Source organism: Hemitrygon akajei, chromosome 4, assembly GCF_048418815.1.
Source record: "Hemitrygon akajei chromosome 4, sHemAka1.3, whole genome shotgun sequence".
Classification (NCBI taxonomy): domain Eukaryota; kingdom Metazoa; phylum Chordata; class Chondrichthyes; order Myliobatiformes; family Dasyatidae; genus Hemitrygon; species Hemitrygon akajei.
The window spans coordinates 167,475,193-167,498,361 of record NC_133127.1 but is presented as its reverse complement, the minus strand read 5'-3'; the positions used below and the strand labels follow the sequence as shown (position 1 = coordinate 167,498,361).

Here is a 23,169-nt window from a genome sequence, read left to right as displayed (position 1 = left end):
GCAGTCTGTTGAAGACCTTGCTGCTCTGCTTCCTTCCGCAAGTTCATCCCTGTAAACCGGCCATTTCCTGGGGTATCGGGCGAAGCAGATCTGTGTGGTAGAATGGGAGCGCTATCTAGCGGCAGTGAAGTCACCACACCACACGCTTTGCGTCCCTGGATGGTGGAAAGGAAAGGTGGTTACTTCTCTCGGCATTGCAAGGGAAAGTGGCCTGAACAGGGGAGTGGTTAGTGGACACAGTGACCTGGATAGGGGAGTGGTTAGTGGCCTGGACAGGGGAGTGGTTAGTGGACACAGTGGCCTGGACAGGGGAGTGGTTAGTGGACATAGTGACCTGGAGAGGGGAGTGGTTAGTGGACATAGTGGCCTGGACAGGGGAGTGGTTAGTGGACACAGTGACCTGGATAGGGGAGTGGTTAGTGGACACAGTGACCTGGACAGGGGAGTGGTTAGTGGACACAGTGGCCTGGACAGGGGAGTGGTTAGTGGACATAGTGACCTGGAGAGGGGAGTGGTTAGTGGACATAGTGGCCTGGACAGGGGAGTGGTTAGTGGACACAGTGGCCTGGACAGGGGAGTGGTTAGTGGACATAGTGACCTGGAGAGGGGAGTGCTTAGTGGACATAGTGGCCTGAACATAATGGCTTAGTGCCTGGACAGGGGAGTGGTTAGTGGACACAGTGGCCTGGACAGGGGAGTGGTTAGTGGACACAGTGACCTGGACAGGGGAGTGGTTAGTGGACATAGTGGCCTGGACAGGGGAGTGGTTAGTGGACACAGTGGACTGGACAGGGGAGTGGTTAGTGGCCTGGACAGGGAAGTGGTTAGTGGACATAGTGGCCTGAACATAAGGGCTTAGTACCTGGACAGGGGAGTGGTTAGTGGACATAGTGGCCTGAACATAAGGGCTTAGTGCCTGGACAGGGGAGTGCTTAGTGGACATAGTGGCCTGAACATAATGGCTTAGTGCCTGGACAGGGGAGTGGTTAGTGGACATAGTGGCCTGAACATAAGGGCTTATTGCCTGGACAGGGGAGTGGTTAGTGGACACAGTGGACTGGACAGGGGAGTGGTTAGTGGCCTGGACAGGGAAGTGGTTAGTGGACATAGTGGCCTGAACATAAGGGCTTAGTACCTGGACAGGGGAGTGGTTAGTGGACATAGTGGCCTGAACATAAGGGCTTAGTGCCTGGACAGGGGAGTGCTTAGTGGACATAGTGGCCTGAACATAATGGCTTAGTGCCTGGACAGGGGAGTGGTTAGTGGACATAGTGGCCTGAACATAAGGGCTTAGTGCCTGGTCAGGGGAGTGGTTAGTGGCCTGGACAGGGGAGTGGTTAGTGGACATAGTGGCCTGAACATAATGGCTTAGTACCTGGACAGGGGAGTGGTTAGTGGACATAGTGGCCTGAACATAAGGGCTTAGTGACTGGACAGGGGAGTGGTTAGTGGACATAGTGGCCTGAACATAATGGCTTAGTGCCTGGATAGGGGAGTGGTTAGTGGCCTGGACAGGGGAGTGGTTAGTGGACATAGTGGCCTGGACAGGAGAGTGGTTAGTGGACACAGTGTCCTGGACAGGGGAGTGGTTAGTGGACATAGTGGCCTGGACAGGGGAGTGGTTAGTGGACATAGTGACCTGGACAGGGGAGTGGATAGTGGACATAGTGTCCTGGACAGGTGAGTGGTTAGTGGACATAGTGACCTGGACAGGGGAGTGGTTAGTGGACATAGTGGCCTGAACATAAGGGCTTAGTGCCTGGACAGGGGAGTGGTTAGTGGACACAGTGTCCTGGACAGGGGAGTGGTTAGTGGACATAGTGGCCTGGACAGGGGAGTGGTTAGTGGACATAGTGGCCTGGACAGGGGTGTGGTTAGTGGACACAGTGGCCTGGACAGGGGAGTGGTTAGTGGACATAGTGGCCTGGACAGGGGAGTGGTTAGTGGACACAGTGTCCTGGACAGGGGAGTGGTTAGTGGACATAGTGGCCTGGACAGGGGAGTGGTTAGTGGACACAGTGTCCTGGACAGGGGAGTGGTTAGTGGACATAGTGACCTGGACAGGGGGGTGGTTAGTGGACATAGTGGCCTGGACAGGGGAGTGGTTAGTGGCCACAGTGACCTGGACAGGGGAGTGGTTACTGGACATAGTGGCCTGGACAGGGGAGTGGTTAGTGGACACAGTGACCTGGACAGGGGAGTGGTTAGTGGACACAGTGACCTGGACAGGGGAGTGGTTAGTGGCCTGGACAGGGGAGTGGTTAGTGGACATAGTGGCCTGAACATAAGGGCTTAGTGCCTGGACAGGGGAGTGGTTAGTGGACACAGTGACCTGGACAGGGCAGTGGTTAGTGGACATAGTGGCCTGAACATAAGGGCTTAGTGCCTGGACAGGGGAGTGGTTAGTGGACACAGTGGCCTGGACAGGGGAGTGGTTAGTGGACATAGTGGCCTGGATAGGGGAGTGGTTAGTGGACACAGTGTCCTGGACAGGGGAGTGGTTAGTGGACATAGTGACCTGGACAGGGGAGTGGTTAGTGGACACAGTGGCCTGGACAGGGGAGTGGTTAGTGGACACAGTGTCCTGGACAGGGGAGTGGTTAGTGGACATAGTGACCTGGACAGGGGAGTGGTTAGTGGACATAGTGGCCTGGACAGGGGAGTGGTTAGTGGACATAGTGGCCTGGATAGGGGAGTGGTTAGTGGACACAGTGGCCTGGACAGGGGAGTGGTTAGTGGACACAGTGTCCTGGACAGGGGAGTGGTTAGTGGACATAGTGACCTGGACAGGGGAGTGGTTAGTGGACACAGTGACCTGGACAGGGGAGTGGTTAGTGGCCTGGACAGGGGAGTGCTTAGTCGACATAGTGGCCTGAACATAAGGGCTTAGTGCCTGGACAGGGGAGTGGTTTGTGGACACAGTGGCCTGGACAGGGGAGTGGTTAGTGGACATAGTGGCCTGGATAGGGGAGTGGTTAGTGGACACAGTGGCCTGGACAGGGGAGTGGTTAGTGGACACAGTGTCCTGGACAGGGGAGTGGTTAGTGGACATAGTGACCTGGACAGGGGAGTGGTTAGTGGACATAGTGGCCTGGACAGGGGAGTGGTTAGTGGACATAGTGGCCTGGATAGGGGAGTGGTTAGTGGACACAGTGGCCTGGACAGGGGAGTGGTTAGTGGACACAGTGGCCTGGACAGGGGAGTGGTTAGTGGACATAGTGACCTGGACAGGGGAGTGGTTAGTGGACACAGTGGCCTGGACAGGGGAGTGGTTAGTGGACATAGTGACCTGGACAGGGGAGTGGTTAGTGGACATAGTGGCCTGGACAGGGGAGTGGTTAGTGGACACAGTGGCCTGGACAGGGGAGTGGTTAGTGGACACAGTGGCCTGGACAGGGGAGTGGTTAGTGGACACAGTGACCTGGACAGGGGAGTGGTTAGTGGCCTGGACAGGGGAGTGCTTAGTCGACATAGTGGCCTGAACATAAGGGCTTAGTGCCTGGACAGGGGAGTGGTTAGTGGACACAGTGACCTGGACAGGGGAGTGGTTAGTGGACATAGTGGCCTGAACATAAGGGCTTAGTGCCTGGACAGGGGAGTGGTTAGTGGACACAGTGGCCTGGACAGGGGAGTGGTTAGTGGACATAGTGGCCTGGACAGGGGAGTTGTTAGTGGACATAGTGGCCTGGACAGGGGAGTGGTTAGTGGACACAGTGGCCTGGACAGGGAAGTGGTTAGTGGACACAGTGACCTGGACAGGGGAGTGGTTAGTGGACACAGTGTCCTGGACAGGGGAGTGGTTAGTGGACACAGTGGCCTGGACAGGGGATTGGTTAGTGGACACAGTGTCCTGGACAGGGGAGTGGTTAGTGGACACAGTGGCCTGGACAGGGGAGTGGTTAGTGGACACAGTGGCCTGGACAGGGGAGTGGATAGTGGCCTGGACAGGGGAGTGGTTAGTGGACACAGTGACCTGGACAGGGGAGTGGTTAGTGGACACAGTGTCCTGGACAGGGGAGTGGTTAGTGGACACAGTGGCCTGGACAGGGGAGTGGTTAGTGGACATAGTGACCTGGACAGGGGAGTGGTTAGTGGACACAGTGGCCTGGACAGGGGAGTGGATAGTGGCCTGGACAGGGGAGTGGTTAGTGGACACAGTGACCTGGACAGGGGAGTGGTTAGTGGACACAGTGTCCTGGACAGGGGAGTTGTTAGTGAACATAGTGGCCTGGACAGGGGAGTGGTTAGTGGACATAGTGGCCTGGACAGGGGAGTGGTTAGTGGACATAGTGACCTGGACAGGGGAGTGGATAGTGGACATAGTGTCCTGGACAGGTGAGTGGTTAGTGGACATAGTGACCTGGACAGGGGAGTGGTTAGTGGACATAGTGGCCTGAACATAAGGGCTTAGTGCCTGGACAGGGGAGTGGTTAGAGAACACAGTGTCCTGGACAGGGGAGTGGTTAGTGGACATAGTGGCCTGGACAGGGGAGTGGTTAGTGGACATAGTGGCCTGGACAGGGGAGTGGTTAGTGGACACAGTGGCCTGGACAGGGGAGTGGTTAGTGGACATAGTGGCCTGGACAGGGGAGTGGTTAGTGGACTCAGTGTCCTGGACAGGGGAGTGGTTAGTGGACATAGTGTCCTGGACAGGGGAGTGGTTAGTGGACACAGTGTCCTGGACAGGGGAGTGGTTAGTGGACATAGTGACCTGGACAGGGGAGTGGTTAGTGGACATAGTGGCCTGGACAGGGGAGTGGTTAGTGGCCACAGTGACCTGGACAGGGGAGTGGTTACTGGACATAGTGGCCTGGACAGGGGAGTGGTTAGTGGACACAGTGACCTGGACAGGGGAGTGGTTAGTGGACACAGTGACCTGGACAGGGGAGTGGTTAGTGGCCTGGACAGGGGAGTGGTTAGTGGACATAGTGGCCTGAACATAAGGGCTTAGTGCCTGGACAGGGAAGTGCTTAGTCGACATAGTGGCCTGAACATAAGGGCTTAGTGCCTGGACAGGGGAGTGGTTAGTGGACACAGTGGCCTGGACAGGGGAGTGGTTAGTGGACATAGTGGCCTGGATAGGGGAGTGGTTAGTGGACACAGTGTCCTGGACAGGGGAGTTGTTAGTGGACACAGTGGCCTGGACAGGGGAGTGGTTAGTGGACACAGTGTCCTGGACAGGGGAGTGGTTAGTGGACATAGTGACCTGGACAGGGGAGTGGTTAGTGGACACAGTGTCCTGGACAGGGGAGTGGTTAGTGGACATAGTGGCCTGGACAGGGGAGTGGTTAGTGGACACAGTGACCTGGACAAGGGAGTGGTTAGTGGACACAGTGGCCTGGACAGGGGAGTGGTTAGTGGACACAGTGACCTGGACAGGGGAGTGGTTAGTGGAGATAGTGGCCTGGACAGGGGAGTGGTTAGTGGACACAGTGACCTGGACAGGGGAGTGGTTAGTGGCCACAGTGACCTGGACAGGGGAGTCGTTAGTGGAGATAGTGGCCTGGACAGGGGAGTGGTTAGTGGACACAGTGACCTGGACAGGGGAGTGGTTAGTGGACACAGTGACCTGGACAGGGGAGTGGTTAGTGGCCTGGACAGGGGAGTGGTTAGTGGACATAGTGGCCTGAACATAAGGGCTTAGTTCCTGGACAGGGGAGTGCTTAGTCGACATAGTGGCCTGAACATAAGGGCTTAGTGCCTGGACAGGGGAGTGGTTAGTGGACACAGTGACCTGGACAGGGGAGTGGTTAGTGGACATAGTGGCCTGAACATAAGGGCTTAGTGCCTGGACAGGGGAGTGGTTAGTGGACATAGTGGCCTGAACATAAGGGCTTAGTGCCTGGACAGGGGAGTGGTTAGTGGACATAGTGGCCTGAACATATGGGCTTAGTGCCTGGACAGGGGAGTGGTTAGTGGACACAGTGACCTGGACAGGGGAGTGGTTAGTGGACATAGTGGCCTGAACATAAGGGCTTAGTGCCTGGACAGGGGAGTGGTTAGTGGACATAGTGGCCAGTACAGGGGAGTGGTTAGTGGACATAGTGGGCAGCACGTCAGGGAGTCGCCCAAGGGAATAGTCCCGGAAAGTGGATTAATGGAAAAGATGTGTCTGTTGTGTTGAAAGATTATAAAGGATGATCCATTGAAAAGTGAGGCTTTTGAGATGGAAAGTTAAAGCAGGGGAACTCTATCCTGAAGAAGGGTCTTGGTCCGAAACTTCGACTCTTTTCCACAGATGCTGCCTGACCTGCTGAGTTCCTTCGCCATCTTGTGTATGTTAGTTTGGATTTCCAGCATCAGCAGTTTTCCTGGTGTTTGCGAAATCTAACCTTGCCATTCATTCTGACCCCTTCAAAACAGCTCTCCTCATTGAACTCTGGTCTGCCTAAAATTAACCTTGCTGCAGTTTAGTATTCTGTTTGCATCAGACTATTATTGAAGCACCCTTGAATGGAAAAAAGCCTATAAAAATGGTAGTGGACACATCATGGGTGAAGCCTCCCACCCTACCCCACCCCACTACCATTGAACACACCTACAAGGAGCGCTGTGGTAGGAAAGCAGCATTATCAAGGACCTCCACCATCCAGCCCGCGTAAGTCTCTGTGGCCATCAGGAAGGAGGCACAAGAGCCTTAAGTACCACACCTTCAGTTTCAGTTCTTGTTCCTCACCCATCATAGAAACATAGAAAATAGGAGCAGGAGTAGGCCATTCGGCCCTTTGAGCCTGCACCGCCATTCAGTATGATCATGGCTGATCATCCAACTCAGAACCCTGTACCTGCTTTCTCTCCATACCCCCTGATCCCTTTAGCCACAAGGGCCATATCTAACTTCCTCTTAAATATAGCCAATGAACTGGCCTCAACTGTTTCCTGTGGCAGAGAATTCCACAGATTCACCACTCTCTGTGTGAAGAAATTTTTTCTCATCTTGGTCCTAAAAGGCTTCTCCTTTATCCTTAAACTGTGACCCCTTGTTCTGGACTTCCCCAACATCGGAACCAATCTTCCTGCATCTAGCCTGTCTAATCCCTTTAGAATTTTATACGTTTCAATAAGATCCCCCCTCAATCTTCTAAATTCCAGTGAGTATAAGCCTAGTCGATCCAGTCTTTCTTCATATGAAAGTCCTGCCATCCCAGGAATCAATCTGGTGAACCTCTGTACTCCCTCTATGGCAAGAATGTCTTTCCTCAGATTAGGGGACCAAAACTGCACACAATTATTCTAGGTGTGGTTTCACCAAGGCCTTGTACAACTGCAGTAGAACCTCCCTGCTCCTGTACTCAAATCCTTTTGCTATGAATGCCAACATACCATTTGCCTTTTTCACTGCCTGCTGTACCTGCTTGCCCACCTTCAATGACTGGTATACAATGACACCCAGGTCTCGTTGCATCTCCCCTTTTCCTAATCAGCCACCGTTCAGATAATAATCTGTTTTCCTGTTCTTGCAACCAAAGTAGATAATCTCACATTTATCCATATTAAATTGCATCTGCCATGAATTTGCCCATTCACCTAACCTATCCAAGTCACCCTGCATCCTCTTAGCATCCTCCTCACAGCTAACACCGCCGCCCAGCTTTGTGTCATCCGCAAACTTGGAGATGCTGCATTTAATTCCCTCGTCTAAATCATTAATACATATTGTAAACAACTGGGGGTCCCAGCACTGAGCTTTACATTACCCCACTAGTCACTGCCTGCCATTCTGAAAAGAGTTACTCCCACTCTTTGCTTCCTGTCTGCCAACCAATTCTCTATCCACATCAATACCAAACCCCAATACCGTGTGTTTTAAGTTTGCACACTAATATCCTGTGTGGGACCTTGTCAAAAGCCTTTTGAAAATCTAAATATACAACATCCACTGACTCTCCCCTATCCACTCTACTAGTTACCCACTGGCTCTCCCCTAGCCACTCTCCTAGTTACATCAGGCTCCTGAACCAGAGTGGGTAACTTCACTCACCTCAACACTGAACTGATTCCACATCCAAAGGTTTCTACAATTCCTGTGCTCAATATAATTCATTACTTATTTATCTATCATTATAGTTTTGTTTCTCTTTTTGTATTTGAACAATTTGCTGTCTTTTGCACATTGGTTGTTTTTCTGTCTTTGTAGGTTTTCATCAATTCTATTGTGTTTCTTTCTGTTTATTGTGAACGCCTGCAAGAAAATGAACCTCACGATAGTATATGGTGACATCCAGTACTGTGGAAAAGTCTTAGACACATGCAGTGTATATCACTTGGGTGCCTAAGGCATTTGCACAGTAGTATGCTTGTCCATGTGGAGCGGAGAGCAAGTTTGTAAATCTGGCGGGAGCAAAGGATGTTGGGAATGGCAAGGGTGGATTGCCATGGGAAGGGTGCAGGGGAGGTCGCAGAAAAGGAGTGCCGGGGCAGGGGGGTGCGTTGTGGATACATCCAACCCTGAGACAACAGGCAAGATCATTTGATTCCAAGCAATTGGTTTATTGAGCATTACAGAATGTCTCTCTGAAGCTTTCTGTTTTTTTTCCTCTCTCTTCCCTTTTCTAAACCATGATTCCTTTCTTCCTATCCCTTCCCACTTATAGTCCACAAAAGAGACTCCAATCAGAGTTAGATTTAACATCACTCACATATGTCATGGAATTTGGTTTTTTTTGCAGCATCAGTACAGTGCAATACATAAATTAATAAAGTACTATGCAAAAGTCTTAGGCACTCTAGCTATATATTTGTGGCTAAAACTTTTGCACAGTACAGTGTATATATATTTTGATAGTAAATTTACTTTGAACCTTTGAACTTTAACCTGTGCACCTTTTCTATCACTATCTTAAATCTAATAGATTTGTGGACATTAGAGCCAAAGTGCTTCTTGAATGCTACATCAGTTATCAGCCCTGTCTATTTCCCTAAGAAGAGGTCCAGTATAGCACCTTCCTGAGCAGAGCCTTCTGTATATTGACTCTGGAAACATTTGTGGACACATTCCAAAATTTTGCCCTATCCAGGCCCTCAACATTCTGAATGTACCAATAAAATTAAAATCTCCCATGAATACAAACCTACCATTCCTACAATTCTGAACAATTTCTCTACACACGTGCTTCTCAAGTTCCTGCTGAATATTTATAGGGTTTCTATAATGCAGCTCCTATAATGCAGTTGACTTAAGACAACTGCTCTGCACCAGAGCATTATTTGAGGTCATTTTTACCCTTGATCATTGAGCTCTAAAATGAGTCAACCTATAGCTGGGGAAATGATGACCTCCTCTTGTTAGACTGTTTGAGGTAACTTACTTTTTTATTCTTTCTTCTTTCTCTTCTAATATTTGTATATCTGTGACACTGTAATTTCCTATCTATCTATCTTTTGTTAGTAGCCTTTGTCAGGAGTATAGAAAACCTTTTTTAAAAATTATGATCAAGCAACCCAAATATTATGCTGCTGTGCTAAATTTAATGAGCCTAATAACCACAGGTCCATTACATGTAATGATGCGCATTTTATGGTTTTAACTGAAATATTCAATAGTATGATCTGTCAAAATACCCTAGATTCTGGAAAGATTCCCTATGGTGAATCTCAAGAAGGCGTTCTTGCGATTTAAGAAAGGTTGAATAAGAAAATTGTTGAGATTATGTTAACCTAACATTATTTGAATTCTAAAGCGTGTTATTAAAGATGTGGTAACAGGACACATAGAAAATTACAACAGTGTTAGCACAGTTTTTATGAAGGGAGATCTTTTTTTGGCAAATGAATGGGAAGTTTTGCAGAATGGGGGAAAACAATAAAGAAAGCTGAAATAAGAACAGAAAATGCTGTAAAAATTTAGCAGGTTAGGCAGTATCTGTGGAAAGAGAAGCAATTTATGTTTCACATTGCAACAGAACTGAGAAAGGGGAAACGTTAATTTTCATTTAGAGAGAGGTGGAGAAAGGTGGAGAAAAGTTATGTAGAACAAAGAGTGTTTTGAAATAGAGTATTGGCAGCTTTTACCAGCACATTATGCTTAATCTCTGTAACGTATTGCTAATGATGGGGTGGTGGAAGCTGCCCAGCAGGTCAGAATTTTATGAGTTTGATAAGAAAAGGAGAACCAACATCAAATTAAAAACAAAAAATGAAAAATCTATACAATTCATTCAGCATTGTGTGAAAAGTGAAACAGTGATTTGCCAAGTGCCCCTTCCACGTGTGAACCTGATTCGCATTGATCAAGAATGGGACGTTGCCCACTTTGTCTGTGAAGCTTTCCATATCTTCCGAAATGCAGTAGTGAGCTGCAAGGTGTTGTAAATGGAGTATCACAGCAAATGATCATGAAGTAGGATTTCTGATAAGAGAAAATCCTGCCTTTGGCTTTGAGAGTTTTTATGTTTGTTTGTTACTTGAAGAATGTTTACAATCAAAGTGAAATTTACAAGAAGAATCAAGTTAATCCTGAATTTTAAGACTTTAATTTTCAGGCAAAAAAAATATAGGTCCACAGCAATTCTGTTGTGGTTTAAATGCATCACTGGGGTATCAACGTAAGGGTCTGGATGAAGTAGATTTCCCTAGAGCTAAACTTAGTGTGGATATAATGCAGCATTGTAGAGCACTATGCTCTTTTTGTTTCTGGTGAGTCAAAAGAGTGCCATTAAAATATTTATAATTTTGCAGCTGATGACTATTAAATGATGCATAATGCATGGTAGAAATGTAATCAATTAAAATTCACTTCCAACAAAATTTTCATTCTGTTTTGAACAACTGTGAATGATCAGGATATTGTATTTGTAACGTTCAATGGTGTCAAGCAGTAAAATGTTTAAAATTATGGGATTGCAAGGGAATCACAGGTATGAGGTGAAGTTAAAGTTTTGAAGTTGAAATTGTTCCTTTAGGCCAACCCTGTGAAATTATGAATAAATAATATTTTTAAAAAACTACTTTGTCGTCTTATTGCAAAAGTTCAATTATTATTATTGCTTCTGTTGTCATCAACACATTTTTGAGAATATGAAAATCCTGCTGCACAATGCAAGGATCACAGTCAAAAACATGGAATTACAGACGAGACGTGGGGATAATATGGGTTTAGATGGTGAGTGAAGAATCAAAGGCCATCTCCTCTAGTATTTACTTTCCTATTCCCTCCATCCTGGTGGCAATTCACTGTTATATTTAATTCTGTTGTTTGTTGCTGCTCATTTAATGGGAATTAAACTGGGCACCTCAGTTTATTCCAAATGGAGAACTTTATCCTCATCTAATTCAGTATCAGTTCACCGGAATGGAAGAATCCTGTCTACCGCCTTCAATTTTTAATAAACAGATGTAAAACAATTTCAATAAATGTTGCAAAATGCTTAATGGCATTGTAAGTGTGTTTACAGATCTTTTCATTGATTTATGTTGGTGGTAATCCTGAGTGCATTTATGAGAGCCATAGTGACCGCACTATCTTTGTAAGCCTTATTTAATATAAATATTTGATCCATTGCAGATGCATACAATCAACAGGCACTGTAAACTGGTTCAATACTGTATAGAGTGGGAAATCGCAGGACTCTGCAGAGAGTAGTGTGGACAGCCCAACACATCTGTAGTTGTGAATTTCCCGTGATTCAGGGCGTTTACAAGGACAGGAGTGTAAAAAGGGCCCGTAGGATCATTGGGGACCCAAGCCATCCCAGCCACAATCTATTTCAGCTGCTACCATCTGGGAAGCGGTACCGCAGCATAAAAGCCAGGACCAACAGGCTCTGGGACAGCTTCTTCCACCAGGCCATCAGACTGATAAACTCACGCTGATTTGAGTGTACTCTATATTACATTGACTATTTCTATTTGTTATAAATTATTATAAATTACTATGATTTCACATTGCACATTTAGATGGAGACGTAACGTAAAGATTTTTACTCATGTATGTGAAGGATGTAAGAAATAAAGTCAATTCAGTTCAATTCCATTCGAATGATAAATTGTGAAATGCCAAACAGAAGAGATTCTGCAGATGCTGGAAATCCAGAACAACACAACCAAAATGCTGGAGCAACTCAGCAGATCAAACAGCATCTATATATTTCCATAGATTCTTCTTCATTTGCTGAATTCCTCCAGCATTTTGCATGTGTATTATCAAATTCCATGATATCATTTTCGTTAAGATTCAGGAGTGAGATATGCCAACTCGTGGAGTGGTGCCGCAGCAACAACCTGGTACGCAGTGCCAGTAAGTCGAAAGAGCTGATTATGGACTTTGGGAAGGGTAAGACGAAGGAACAGATACCAATCCTCATAGAGGGATCAGAAGTGGAGAGAGTGAGCAGCTTCAAGTTCCTCGGTGTCAAGATCTCTGAGGATTTAACCTGGTCCCAACATATTGATGTAGTTATAAAGAAGGCAAGACAGTGGCTATACTTTATTAGGAGTTAAAGGGGTTTGGCACATCAACAAATACACTCAAAAACTTCTATAGTTGTACCGTGGAGAGCATTCTGACAGGTTGCATTACTGTCTGGTATGGAGGGGCTACTGCATAGGATGAAAGAAGCTGCGAAGGTTGTAAATCTAGTCAGCTCCATCTTGGACACTAGTCTACAAAGTACCCAAGACATCTTTAGGGAGCGGTGTCTCAGAAAGGCAGCGTCCATTATTAAGGACGTCCAGCACCCAGGGCATGCCCTTTTCTCACTGTTAGCATCAGATAGGCGATACAGAAGCCTGAAGGCACACACTCAGTGGTTCAGCTACAGCTTCTTCCCCTCTGCTATCCTAAATGGACATTGAAGCTTTGGACACTACCTTACTTTAATATACAGTATTTCTGTTTTTGCACATTAAAAAAAATCTATTCAATATACGTAATTGATATACTTGTTTATTTATTAGGTTTTATTTTATTTATTATTATTTTTCCCCTCTCTCTGCCAAATTATGTATTGCATTGAACTGCAGCTGCCAAGTTAACAAATTTCACATCACATGCCAGTGATAATAAACCTGATTCTGATTCTCTTTTCCAGTACACAAGTGTAAAGGAGAACAAAATATTTGTTTCTCTGACCCAATGTAGCACAAAAACATCACAATAAGATGAAGAACACAATAGTAACAAGAGTAAAAAAAGATATGAAAACATAGGTAGCTTATAGATTGATTGTATGTCAATAAAGTGACAGGAGGCACAAGAGTGTCTCTACATAAGGCGACTGACAGGAAATGATAAAGTAGCAGTGGCTGGAAGTGTGGAGGGGTTGATCAGCCTTACGGCTTGGTGAAAATATCTGTTTTTGAGTCTGGTGGTCCTGTCATAGATGCTACGTAGCCTCCTCTTTGATGGGAATGGGACAGTCAATGATATAGGATTCTTCATGATGTTTCTGGCACCTTTCTGTATATAGAGTATGACTTTGATGCCAGGTAGGCAGGTGCTGGTGACATGTTGGGCAGTTTTAACTTCCTGTCCACCACAGTGCAGTTACCATACCATGCAGTGATGCAGCTTGTTAGGATGCTCTCTACTTCGCATCTGTAGAATGATGTGAGTATAGATGTGCACAGTCCAGCTCTCTTTGGGTCCTATATTAGAAACACTTATGTACAATGCAGTATACACAGAATGCTGGAGGAACTCAGCAGGTCAGGCAGCATCTATGGAAAAGAGTGAATAGTCAACGTTTCAGGCTGAGACTCTTCTTTCAGGACTCATAGATACAATATTTGCTGTAGTTGCTAATTGTTTCAGTGCATTATCCTTTGTTTGTAATACAGAGATATGCTTGATCAATCTGTTTCTGAGCTACGAAACACAGTATCTCAACTGGAAAAGCGAATAGACAACATTGAAGATGAAGGTAAACACAACTTTTAATTACTATAGTGTTCCATTCTTGGATTTTAAATCGGTATTTACAATCTAATCAGAAACCTTTGATTGGAGTCACCATCAGAGAAGCTGGTGTGCCTATTATAGTGCAAATGTAATAGAGAAGGGTAAGTTTATAAATGGGCATTGAGAAATTTGGATCAGCACAGCACGACCCCAACATCTCCAAGTTGCACAGTATTTCAATATGGAATTATGTATCTAGGGTGCCTAAAACTTTTGCACTATCCTGTAGGAATTTTATGTATTGCACTGCACTACTGCATAAAATATCATGATGTATGTAAATGATGATAAACCTGATTCGGATATGTGGCTCTATTGTAGACTATTATTGAAGGGGGCAGGAAGAGGGGAATCATGGTTGGGAAAATAGGAAGGGAAAGGAGAGGGAGCAGGAAGCACCAGAGAGACATCCTGTAATGATCAATAAACCAATCAAATCACCTTGCCCTGGCTTGTCTGCATCTGCACCACCCCTGCTGCCACTGGCATTCCACTTCTGCCAACTGTCCCACACTCCTCCCGCAGTGCTCTCTCCTAGCCATTCCCAATGTCCGTTGCTCCTGCCAGACCTACAAACTCAGTCTGCACTTCATATTGATACATACAATACTGTGCAAAAGTCTTAGCCTAGTACTGTATTACTGTTTCTTCATTGTTGCTGGGTCTAAATCCTGGCATTGCGAGAGTATCTTCACTAGAAGGGCTGCAATGGTACAAAAAGGGAGTTTACCATCACCTTCTTGAGGGCAGTTATGGGTGGACAATAAATGCTAGCCTTGGTAGTGATGTCTATATCCCACAGATAAGTAAATGTGCATTTATTTGGGTGTGGTGTCAGTTTAGGGACATGATAGAGTGATGGGGATGGTTTTCCTTGTGTACATTTGGAATTAAATCCCATGTTTTGCACTCCATAAGCTATTCCACGTGGCCAGTATGATCCAGGTCTTTATGGAATTCACTACCACTAATGGGATCAGATGAATGAAATCTTGGGTAAACCTTTATATGTCCTCTTAATTGCTATGCTCCATCAAGTACTATAAAGCTGTGTGTTGGTTCCTGATAGTTACTGACAGAGGAATTCATCCAATGTACTTTGCCATGTTCTTTTAATTGACTGTAAATGAACAAAATCAGTGCAGACACCTAGTGCAGATAATGGATTAGCTTCATACAATGCTTTCGATGACTGCATCTTTCAAATCTTCATTTTCGTTGTAACATTCAAGATAATTGTTGATACCTTTAAATTCATCATAGTTCCTAACTTGTTGAAGTAGTGAAATTGTTTCATTTCCACTCCTGTCCATTTTTGGCATCTCCAAACCCAAATGCTTGAAACTGCAGTGAGCAAAGCAGTTCTGTATTGCCTTACTGCTTATGTCTCACCAACTATCAGTGACAAAAACTACAGCTTTTTGAACACAAGCACACACAACTGACACTATTTAAATCTGTTCGCTCTCAGCATGGTGCAGTGTCTAACAGCCACACAAGTGCATGCGACTGACGCTGGTTAGAAACTTCGGCAACAGTATCCTGTTCCAATTAAGTGGCATAGTGTTCCAAATAAACAAAGGGAATCCTGACTGTTTTCTTGATCAATTTTTGTTCCTTAAGAGCTGTCCCAAATAAGCAATTGCCCTGATTAAATGGTGTGCCAATTAATTGGAATTCACTGTAATTCCATTTTGATGGCTAAAACTTTATTTATTTTCATTTATGAGATGTGGGTGTTATTACATGTGGGTGTTAGAGCATTTATTGTCTATTTCTCTTCCTTTGAGAAAGGAAGTAATTACTTGTAGTAGGCATACCTGCATGGCCTCAATTCTCACTCCAAGCACACTCATCAGTTTTTTTTGTATTTTCATTCATCCTTAGGAAATGAATGGAAAACCAGGTATGAAACCCAACAGGAGCTTAATCTACAACTAGAGAGGCAAATCAGAACTTTAGAACAGAAAGTGGAGTTTACTCGTGGTAATCCTGCAAGTAAGTACAGAAACATTAAAAAAATTATTTCTTATTGCAATTTTCAGTTTATTTCTTGCAGATTACGTCAAAGCCTCAGGCTAATTTAGTTTCCCCATAGGCAATCGATGGGTCAGCAGTTTCCATTGAATAGAATATTTTATAAGGTGATAAATGCACAGAGAATATATTGTTTTACAGATACTGAATGACTTAACAGTTTATCTTGAATTAAATTATGTTGTTGTTTTAGACAGATTGTCTTCTGTCCGTTCATTTGAAGAGATGTCAGTGGTAAGTATAAGTTGAAATTTATTGTAGCTGTACAAATTAACATTTTGTCATGATTGTGTACAGTATAGCTTTAAATAATTTATGAACAATACTACTTTTTGACAATGAATCAAATTGTTATGAATCAAGATATTGAATAAGAAATTTATACAACCCTTTTTCATGGCAAATAAATTATTCAAAATTTTGTACTTTCTCAGTGGGTGCTGCTAAATAAATGTAAAGATCTTAAACTGTGAAGAGCAGGGTATGAACTTTTACTCTGAAAATCTGCTATCACAGTGTTTTGCATCCAGCTCACCAGGTACTGCTTTCAAAGCTTCCTTTAAGCATACTGGGGCCCTGATACTTGTGCCCAATGCACATGCATCTTCAAACTCACTCTGGGGCCCTGGTTCCCCCAGTCCCTTTAAACGCACTGCCCTTTAAATTCAGGAGGTATACTGTGTTCAGTACAGAAATGTTTATCGTGTTACTGTGTAACTTTTCAAAAAGAAAGTAAGAAGTGTGTTGATTTAATAAGGGAGGGTAATATAGAATAATCTGAAAAATCTCCCAGTCTAGCACCACCATAGCACCAAACATCAGGATTAATGGAGCTTTACTGGAGTCCCAAGATTTCTTTATATTCCATGCTTAACATCACAGTTGGCTGTGCAGAACATGTCCAGTGGTCCTCAGGGAAGAACTTTATAGTAAGGTGAGAGGTCACATGAGCACTATTCAGCTACTGGGGAAGTCACTTTGTTCACTGTGATGTTTGAGAACTGAGTGAGAACTCGATGTATAGTGAAATCTAGGCATTCCGTTGCACCTGGTGCTTCGAGGAGCCATTAAATACATGGATGGAAGCCAGGATAGTATATCCATCATCGAATTGAATCATGTTCACTGGCGACATTGAACCCTCAAGTGTCCCAGCTCAGGGTGCACAGGTGCAGAGAATTTTTCTTACTGGCAGTGCCTGAGAAGGCTTCATTTTCATCAACAAAATTATAAGGTTATGACAGCACTTGGAACCTGAAGAACAGTTTCCTTTCAGTGGTAGTATTCAACCTCCAACAAGAATTCTCCCTTCCGACACTTCTTCATCCCATTTATTTCTTTTTATCCCACTCATACTTCAGATGATTGTGTTATTTGTCTAAGTTTCATACACTTACCAAGCTTTAATGAGGCTGAGAACCTGGTACAGAGGCATGGTGGCTGTTACTGGACAAGTATTCAGAGACCTGGAAAACTGATCTAGAGACTTTAGTTCAAATTCCAGGTTATTCCAATACATGAAATAAAAAGGCAGCATTAGTTTATTGTAACCATAAAACTATTCGCTGATTCCCAAATGTCCTTCAGGTGTGGAGCCTGCCATCCTGGTATGACTACTGATGCATTAACATAGTTGATTCTTGATTGTTCTCTGCCCAAGGGAATTGCAATAAATATTGATCTAATCAATGACATCCACATCTCCTGAATGAACATTTTTTTTTCAAAAACACTGTTTAATTATCATAATCCAGCATTCAAAAGACTGGCTTGCATCTGCATCTTGTGCTCATTAAAAACTGCTTCAATATTGAAGACTGCTTTCAAGAAAATGAGGAGCAGATATTGTGTGAGGAATGAAAGAAAACAGAAACCTGACATTTTTTGATAACTGCTTAAGTCTTTTCTGGTAATTGTAACATTCAAGTGTTAAATAAATCTTTGGTAGGTTAAACTCTGTCACTGAATCTCCTGCAGTGGGTAAGGGTTAATGTGTTTTAAAAAAATCATTACCAAAGCGTTATTTTAGAATCTACAGGGTGCGATCTTTTTGTGTATTTGAGTCATTTTTATGTCAGGACAGCTGGAGATCCAGAATTACAATTTCATGAGAAAGTAATTAGACACAATTTCCATACCAATCTTTCCTACAGGCTTGTGCGTGGGAGTAAAAGCATCCTCTGGCAGTAAGAGTGCTAAAAAAGAGTGGTTGCTATTAACTCCAATGAGGCAGGATATGGTGTTAGCAGATTAATTTCTGCCAACAGGAAGATGTACTGCAAAACAAAATGCTTACTTTTTTCCTTCAGTTCCCTGCGTACTGGAAAAAACAGTACCACCATGCTGTAGTAACCATCCCACAGATGTGGCACTTTGCCTAAGGATGCATCATTCAAATACACCTTCACTAAATATTGGTGAACAAAGCTACGTCAGGTGTGCACATGCAAGCTCCTCCAGGTCTCCACCCAGTTAACAGGAGCCGCTTGCCACCCGTTTCCAACTCATCATCTGCAGCCTATTCAAACCCAGCTCTCATTCGCAGTCCGTGTACACACATGCAAACCTTCAGGCCTCAACCAGTTGCTCCTAGCCCTCAGTTACCTTGTTAAGTTCAAAAGTTAAATTTACTATCAGAGTACATGTGTGTCACCACATACAGCCCTGATATTCTTTTTCTTGCAGGCAATCTATAGAAATGGAACTGTAAACAGGATCAATGAAGAGCAAGCTGTCCAAATGTAAATATAGATAAATAAATAACAAGATAGATTTCTTAAAGTGAGACCACTGGTTGTGGGAACATCAGAAGTAGAGTGAGTGTAGTTATTCCCTTTTGTTCAAGAGCCTGATTGTTGAGGCGTAGTAACTGTTACTGACCTGGTAGTGTGAGTCCTGAAGCACTTTTACCTTCTACCTGATGGCAGCAGTGAGAAAAGGCATGCTGTGGGTGTGAGGATCTTCGATGATGGATCTGCTTTCCTATGACAGCATTTCATGTAGATGTGCTCAGTGGTTGTGAGGACTTTATGGTGATGGGCCAAATCTACTACCTTTTGTAGGATTTTCCACTCAAAGGTATTGGAGTTCCCTAACCAGGCTTAATGCAGCCTGTCAGCACACTTTCCTCCACACGTCTATAGAAGGTTGCCAAGGTTTTCGATGACATGCTGAACTTCCACAAACTCCTGAGGGAGTAGAGGTGCTGTCGCACTTTCTTTGCAATTAAACTTGAATGATGTGTCCAAAACAGGCCCTCTGAGATAGTGACACCCAGGAATTTAAAGTTGCTGACCTTCTCCACCTCTGATCCTCTGATGATTATTGGCTCATGGACCTCTGGTTTCCCTCTCCTGAAGTCTACAATCCAGTTTCTTGGTTTTGTTGACATTGTGTGAGAGGTTGTGGTTATTACAGCACTCAGCCAAATTTTCAGTCTCCATCCTGTATGACCACAAGAGTGGAGTCATTAGCAAACTTGTATACGGTGTTGGAGCTGTACTTAGCCACACAGTCATAGATGTAAAGCGGGTAGAGCAGGGGGCTAAGCACACATCCCTGTGGTGCACCTCTACTGATGGAGATTGTGGAGGAGATGTTTTGCCAATCAAAGCTGACAGGGGTCTGAAAGTGAGGAAATCCAGGATCTAGTTGCACAAGATTGTATATTGAGGGTCAGGTCTTTGAGTTTACTGATTAGTTTGAGGGGACCTTGATGTATGCATCTTTGTTGACCAGATGTTCCAGGATTGTGTGAAGAGCCAATGAGATGGCATCTGCTGTGGACCTGTTGCTTTGGTCAGCAAATTGGAGCAGATCCAAGTTGTCACTCAGACAGGAGCTGATATGCTTCAACACCGGCCTCTCAAAACACTTCATCATTGTGGATATAAGTGCCACTGGGTGATAGTCATTTAGACAGGTTACCGTACTCTTCTTGGGCATTGGTATGATTGAACCTGCTTGAAGCAGGTGGGTACCACACATTGCCAGAGTAAGAAGTTGAAGATATCCATGAACACACCAGCCAGTTGGTCAGCACACGTCTTCTGTACTCAGCCAGGTACTCCATCTGGACCAGATGCTTTCCTTGCATTCACTGTCTGGAAAGCAGCGCGCACGTCATCTTCAGATACTGAGACCAAAGGATCCTCCGGAGATATGGGGGTTCGTGATGGTTCCTCCCTGTTCTGGTGGTCAAAGTGAGCATAGAGGGCATTGAGTTCATATGGAAGTGAAGCTCTGCTGTCCCGTGTTGCAAGATTTAACTTTGTAGGAGGTTTTGGCATTCAAACCCTGTCACAGCTGTTGAGCATCCCTTGTTGATTCCAGTCTAGTCCGGAATCACCACTTCGCCTATGAAATGACTTTTCAGAGGTGATACTTGCTCTTTTCTCTCTTGTTTTGTGACTCCGTTGTGGCTTGTTGTTTTGCAGTTTTTTATTAAAATTGTTGCTCACCACTGAATTATCTCCACTGCTCTGCATTTGAGTCAAGCCTCCTCTACATTTCCTGACAGAATGAGTGAACCAGTGATTGACCTAGCAGAGTTTGTTAGCCGAAAGGAAGTCATCTGTTGACAGGAGCACGTTATCCAGATGCAGCAGGAAACTATTGCCCGTGTGCTCACCATCCTCAACCAACTCTTCGCCTCGATACAGCAATCCCGGACCAATCAACCACCTCCTTCAGAAGACTTTGATTCTGGCCCAAACTTCAATGGATCCCCAAGCTGATGGGGTCTTAATGCCTACATTAACTACCATAGACTCAACAAAATCATCATTAAGAACTGCTATCCTCTTCCGTTGATCAATACCACATTCAAAACACTCTGTGGGACCCAGATCTGCACCAAACTGGGATATATGGAGTGCATACAACCTGATTCTCACCAGCATTCATAACATCTATTGGCCATGATGAATACCTGGTGATGTCTTTCAGAGCTTCTGATAGTCCAACCGTTTTACAAACCTTCTTCAATGAGATCCTCTGAGATATACTACACGAGTACATGTTCGTCTGCCTTGACAACATCCTCAACTTCTCCAATGACTCCCAAGACTATGTCTGTCACGTCTGATCATTTCTTCAGCATCTCCTCAAAAACTAACTGTACTGAAAGTAAGAAAAGTGCCAGTTCCATACTTCTTCCTTTCCTTCCTTGGTTACATTTTCTCATGTCAAGGTATAACCATGGACCCAGAGAAATTGTGCACCATTGTTGAACAGCCCCAACCATGCTCCCTCAATCAGCTACAATACTTCATGGGCTGCTCCAACTTCTACTCTGAGATCATTATAGACTACAGCCAAATTGCCACTTCTCTCACTTACCTCACTGATAACCTGGTCTGCAGCTGTGGGCCACACTTTCAAGGAGCTCAAGAGACATTTCACTACCGCTTCTATTTTCTGCCATCTGAACCCCTTTGGACCTTTTGTGATAGAGATGGCTGCACTGGACATGGTCGCCAGGGCCATCTTCTCCCTGTGGGGACCAGATGGGAAAACACACCCTTGTGCCTTTTTCCTCACACAATTTCTACTCTACACAGTGCTATTATGGGTAGGAGACAGGGAGCTACTCTCTATCAAATGGGCCTTGGAGGAATGGAGACATTGGTTAATGGGAAACACCAAGTCCTTCCTGATCTGGACTGACCATCTGAACCTCATATTCATTCAACAGTCCTGCCAACTCAACCCAGGTCAGGCTCACTGGGCAGTCTTTTTTGAGCAATCCAGCTTCACCATCTCCTACCGACCTGGCTCCAAGAACACTAAGGCAAATGCCCAGTCACAGCTCAAGCCAGTGAGAGTGACCCTCACCTCATCATTCCATCCTCCCAGATCCTCAACCTGATCTTCGGGAACCTTGAGAACCAGATCTGCCAGGCCCTACAGCCCAAGCCTTCTCCAACCCTCACACCTGCCAACCTCATGTATATGCCAGTGGCTGTACGCTCTGGGGCACTCCAGTGGGCCCACTCCCCACCCCTTTCCAGCAATCCAGGCACACAATGGACTCTGGAATTGTTGCGATGCCAGTTCTGGTGGCCCACCTGAAGCTCAGATGTACATCAGTTTGTCATTGGTTGCCCATAATGTTACCAGTCCAACTCCTCCAGCCATCAGTCCTCTGGGCACCTGTGACCCTGTCTGGTCCCTCAACACTCATGGTCCAGTATCGCCATGGATTTCATCAGGGGTTTGCCACCTTCTGATGAGGTCATGGTGATCATGACAGAGGTGGACTGGTTCTCCAAGGCAGCCCACTTCATTGCCCTCCCCAATCTTCCATCAGCCACTGAGATGGCAGACTTGAATCTCCAGGACATTGTGTTGAACCAGGGCCCACAGTTCGTCTCCCGCTTCTGGGAAGCCTTCTGCTTCCTCCTCTGACTTCATCTGCAGACCAAAGGACAGTCAGAAAGAGCAGACCAGCAAGTGGAAAAGTTTCTGCGATGCTTCACTGCCTCTAGTCCTTACATATGGCAGAAGTATCTGCCCTGGCCTGAGTTGTCTCACAATCTACACACCTCTTCTGCCACAGGCTACTAACCTCCTGTTGCTCTCTGCAGAAGAGCTAATGGTGGTGGTCCCGTCTGCCAGGGCCCTGGTTCAGTGCAGCTGCATTGCGGAAAGAGGGCCATCCTTGCTGCCAACTGTGCCTACTTGTCAGTGCCCAGCCAGACTACTCTGGCCTGGGGACTGTGTCTGTCTGTCCATCCGAGATCTGCCCCTGCGCACTAACTCCTGCAAGCTCTCCTCCCAGTTCATTGGCCCCTATAAGATTACCTATTGCATCAATTCAATCATATACTGTCTTCAGCTGCCACTGTCCCTCAGGGTTACACCTACCTTCCATGTGTTCTGCCTCAACCCTGTTGTCCATGGACCACTCAACCCACCTGAGCCTTCATCTTCGGAACCAAGGGTGCTAGAGGGTTATCCAGTATACATAGTTCAGCGGTTGATGAATTTATATTGTTGTGGATGGCATGTGCTGTACCTGGTTGACTGGGAAGGGTACGGATGAGGAGAGATCTTGGGTGCTGTCCAGTTACATCTTAGATTCATTGCTCGTCAAGAAGTTCCACTGGATTCATCCAGATCACCCTGTGCCATCAGGGACTGGCCTATGGGGAGCTTCCTGTCAGGCCTACATTTTAAGGCTCCTCCCAGGCACCAGTCAGCTAATAGGAATCACCTGCTACTTATTTTCAACT

General features: G+C 45.4%; 1 protein-coding gene across 2 annotated transcripts in view; it reads left to right on the top strand.

The window, feature by feature from the left end:
* ccdc169 (coiled-coil domain containing 169) overlaps positions 1-23,169 on the top strand; it is a 67,163-nt gene that overhangs the window by 151 nt on the left and 43,843 nt on the right. For both annotated transcript variants that reach the window (XM_073043904.1, XM_073043903.1), the window contains exons 2-4: positions 13,777-13,859; positions 15,785-15,895; positions 16,128-16,168. In XM_073043904.1, coding sequence (XP_072900005.1) covers positions 13,777-13,859; positions 15,785-15,895; positions 16,128-16,168 — 235 coding nt within the window. The remainder of the gene's footprint in view (positions 1-13,776; positions 13,860-15,784; positions 15,896-16,127; positions 16,169-23,169) is intronic.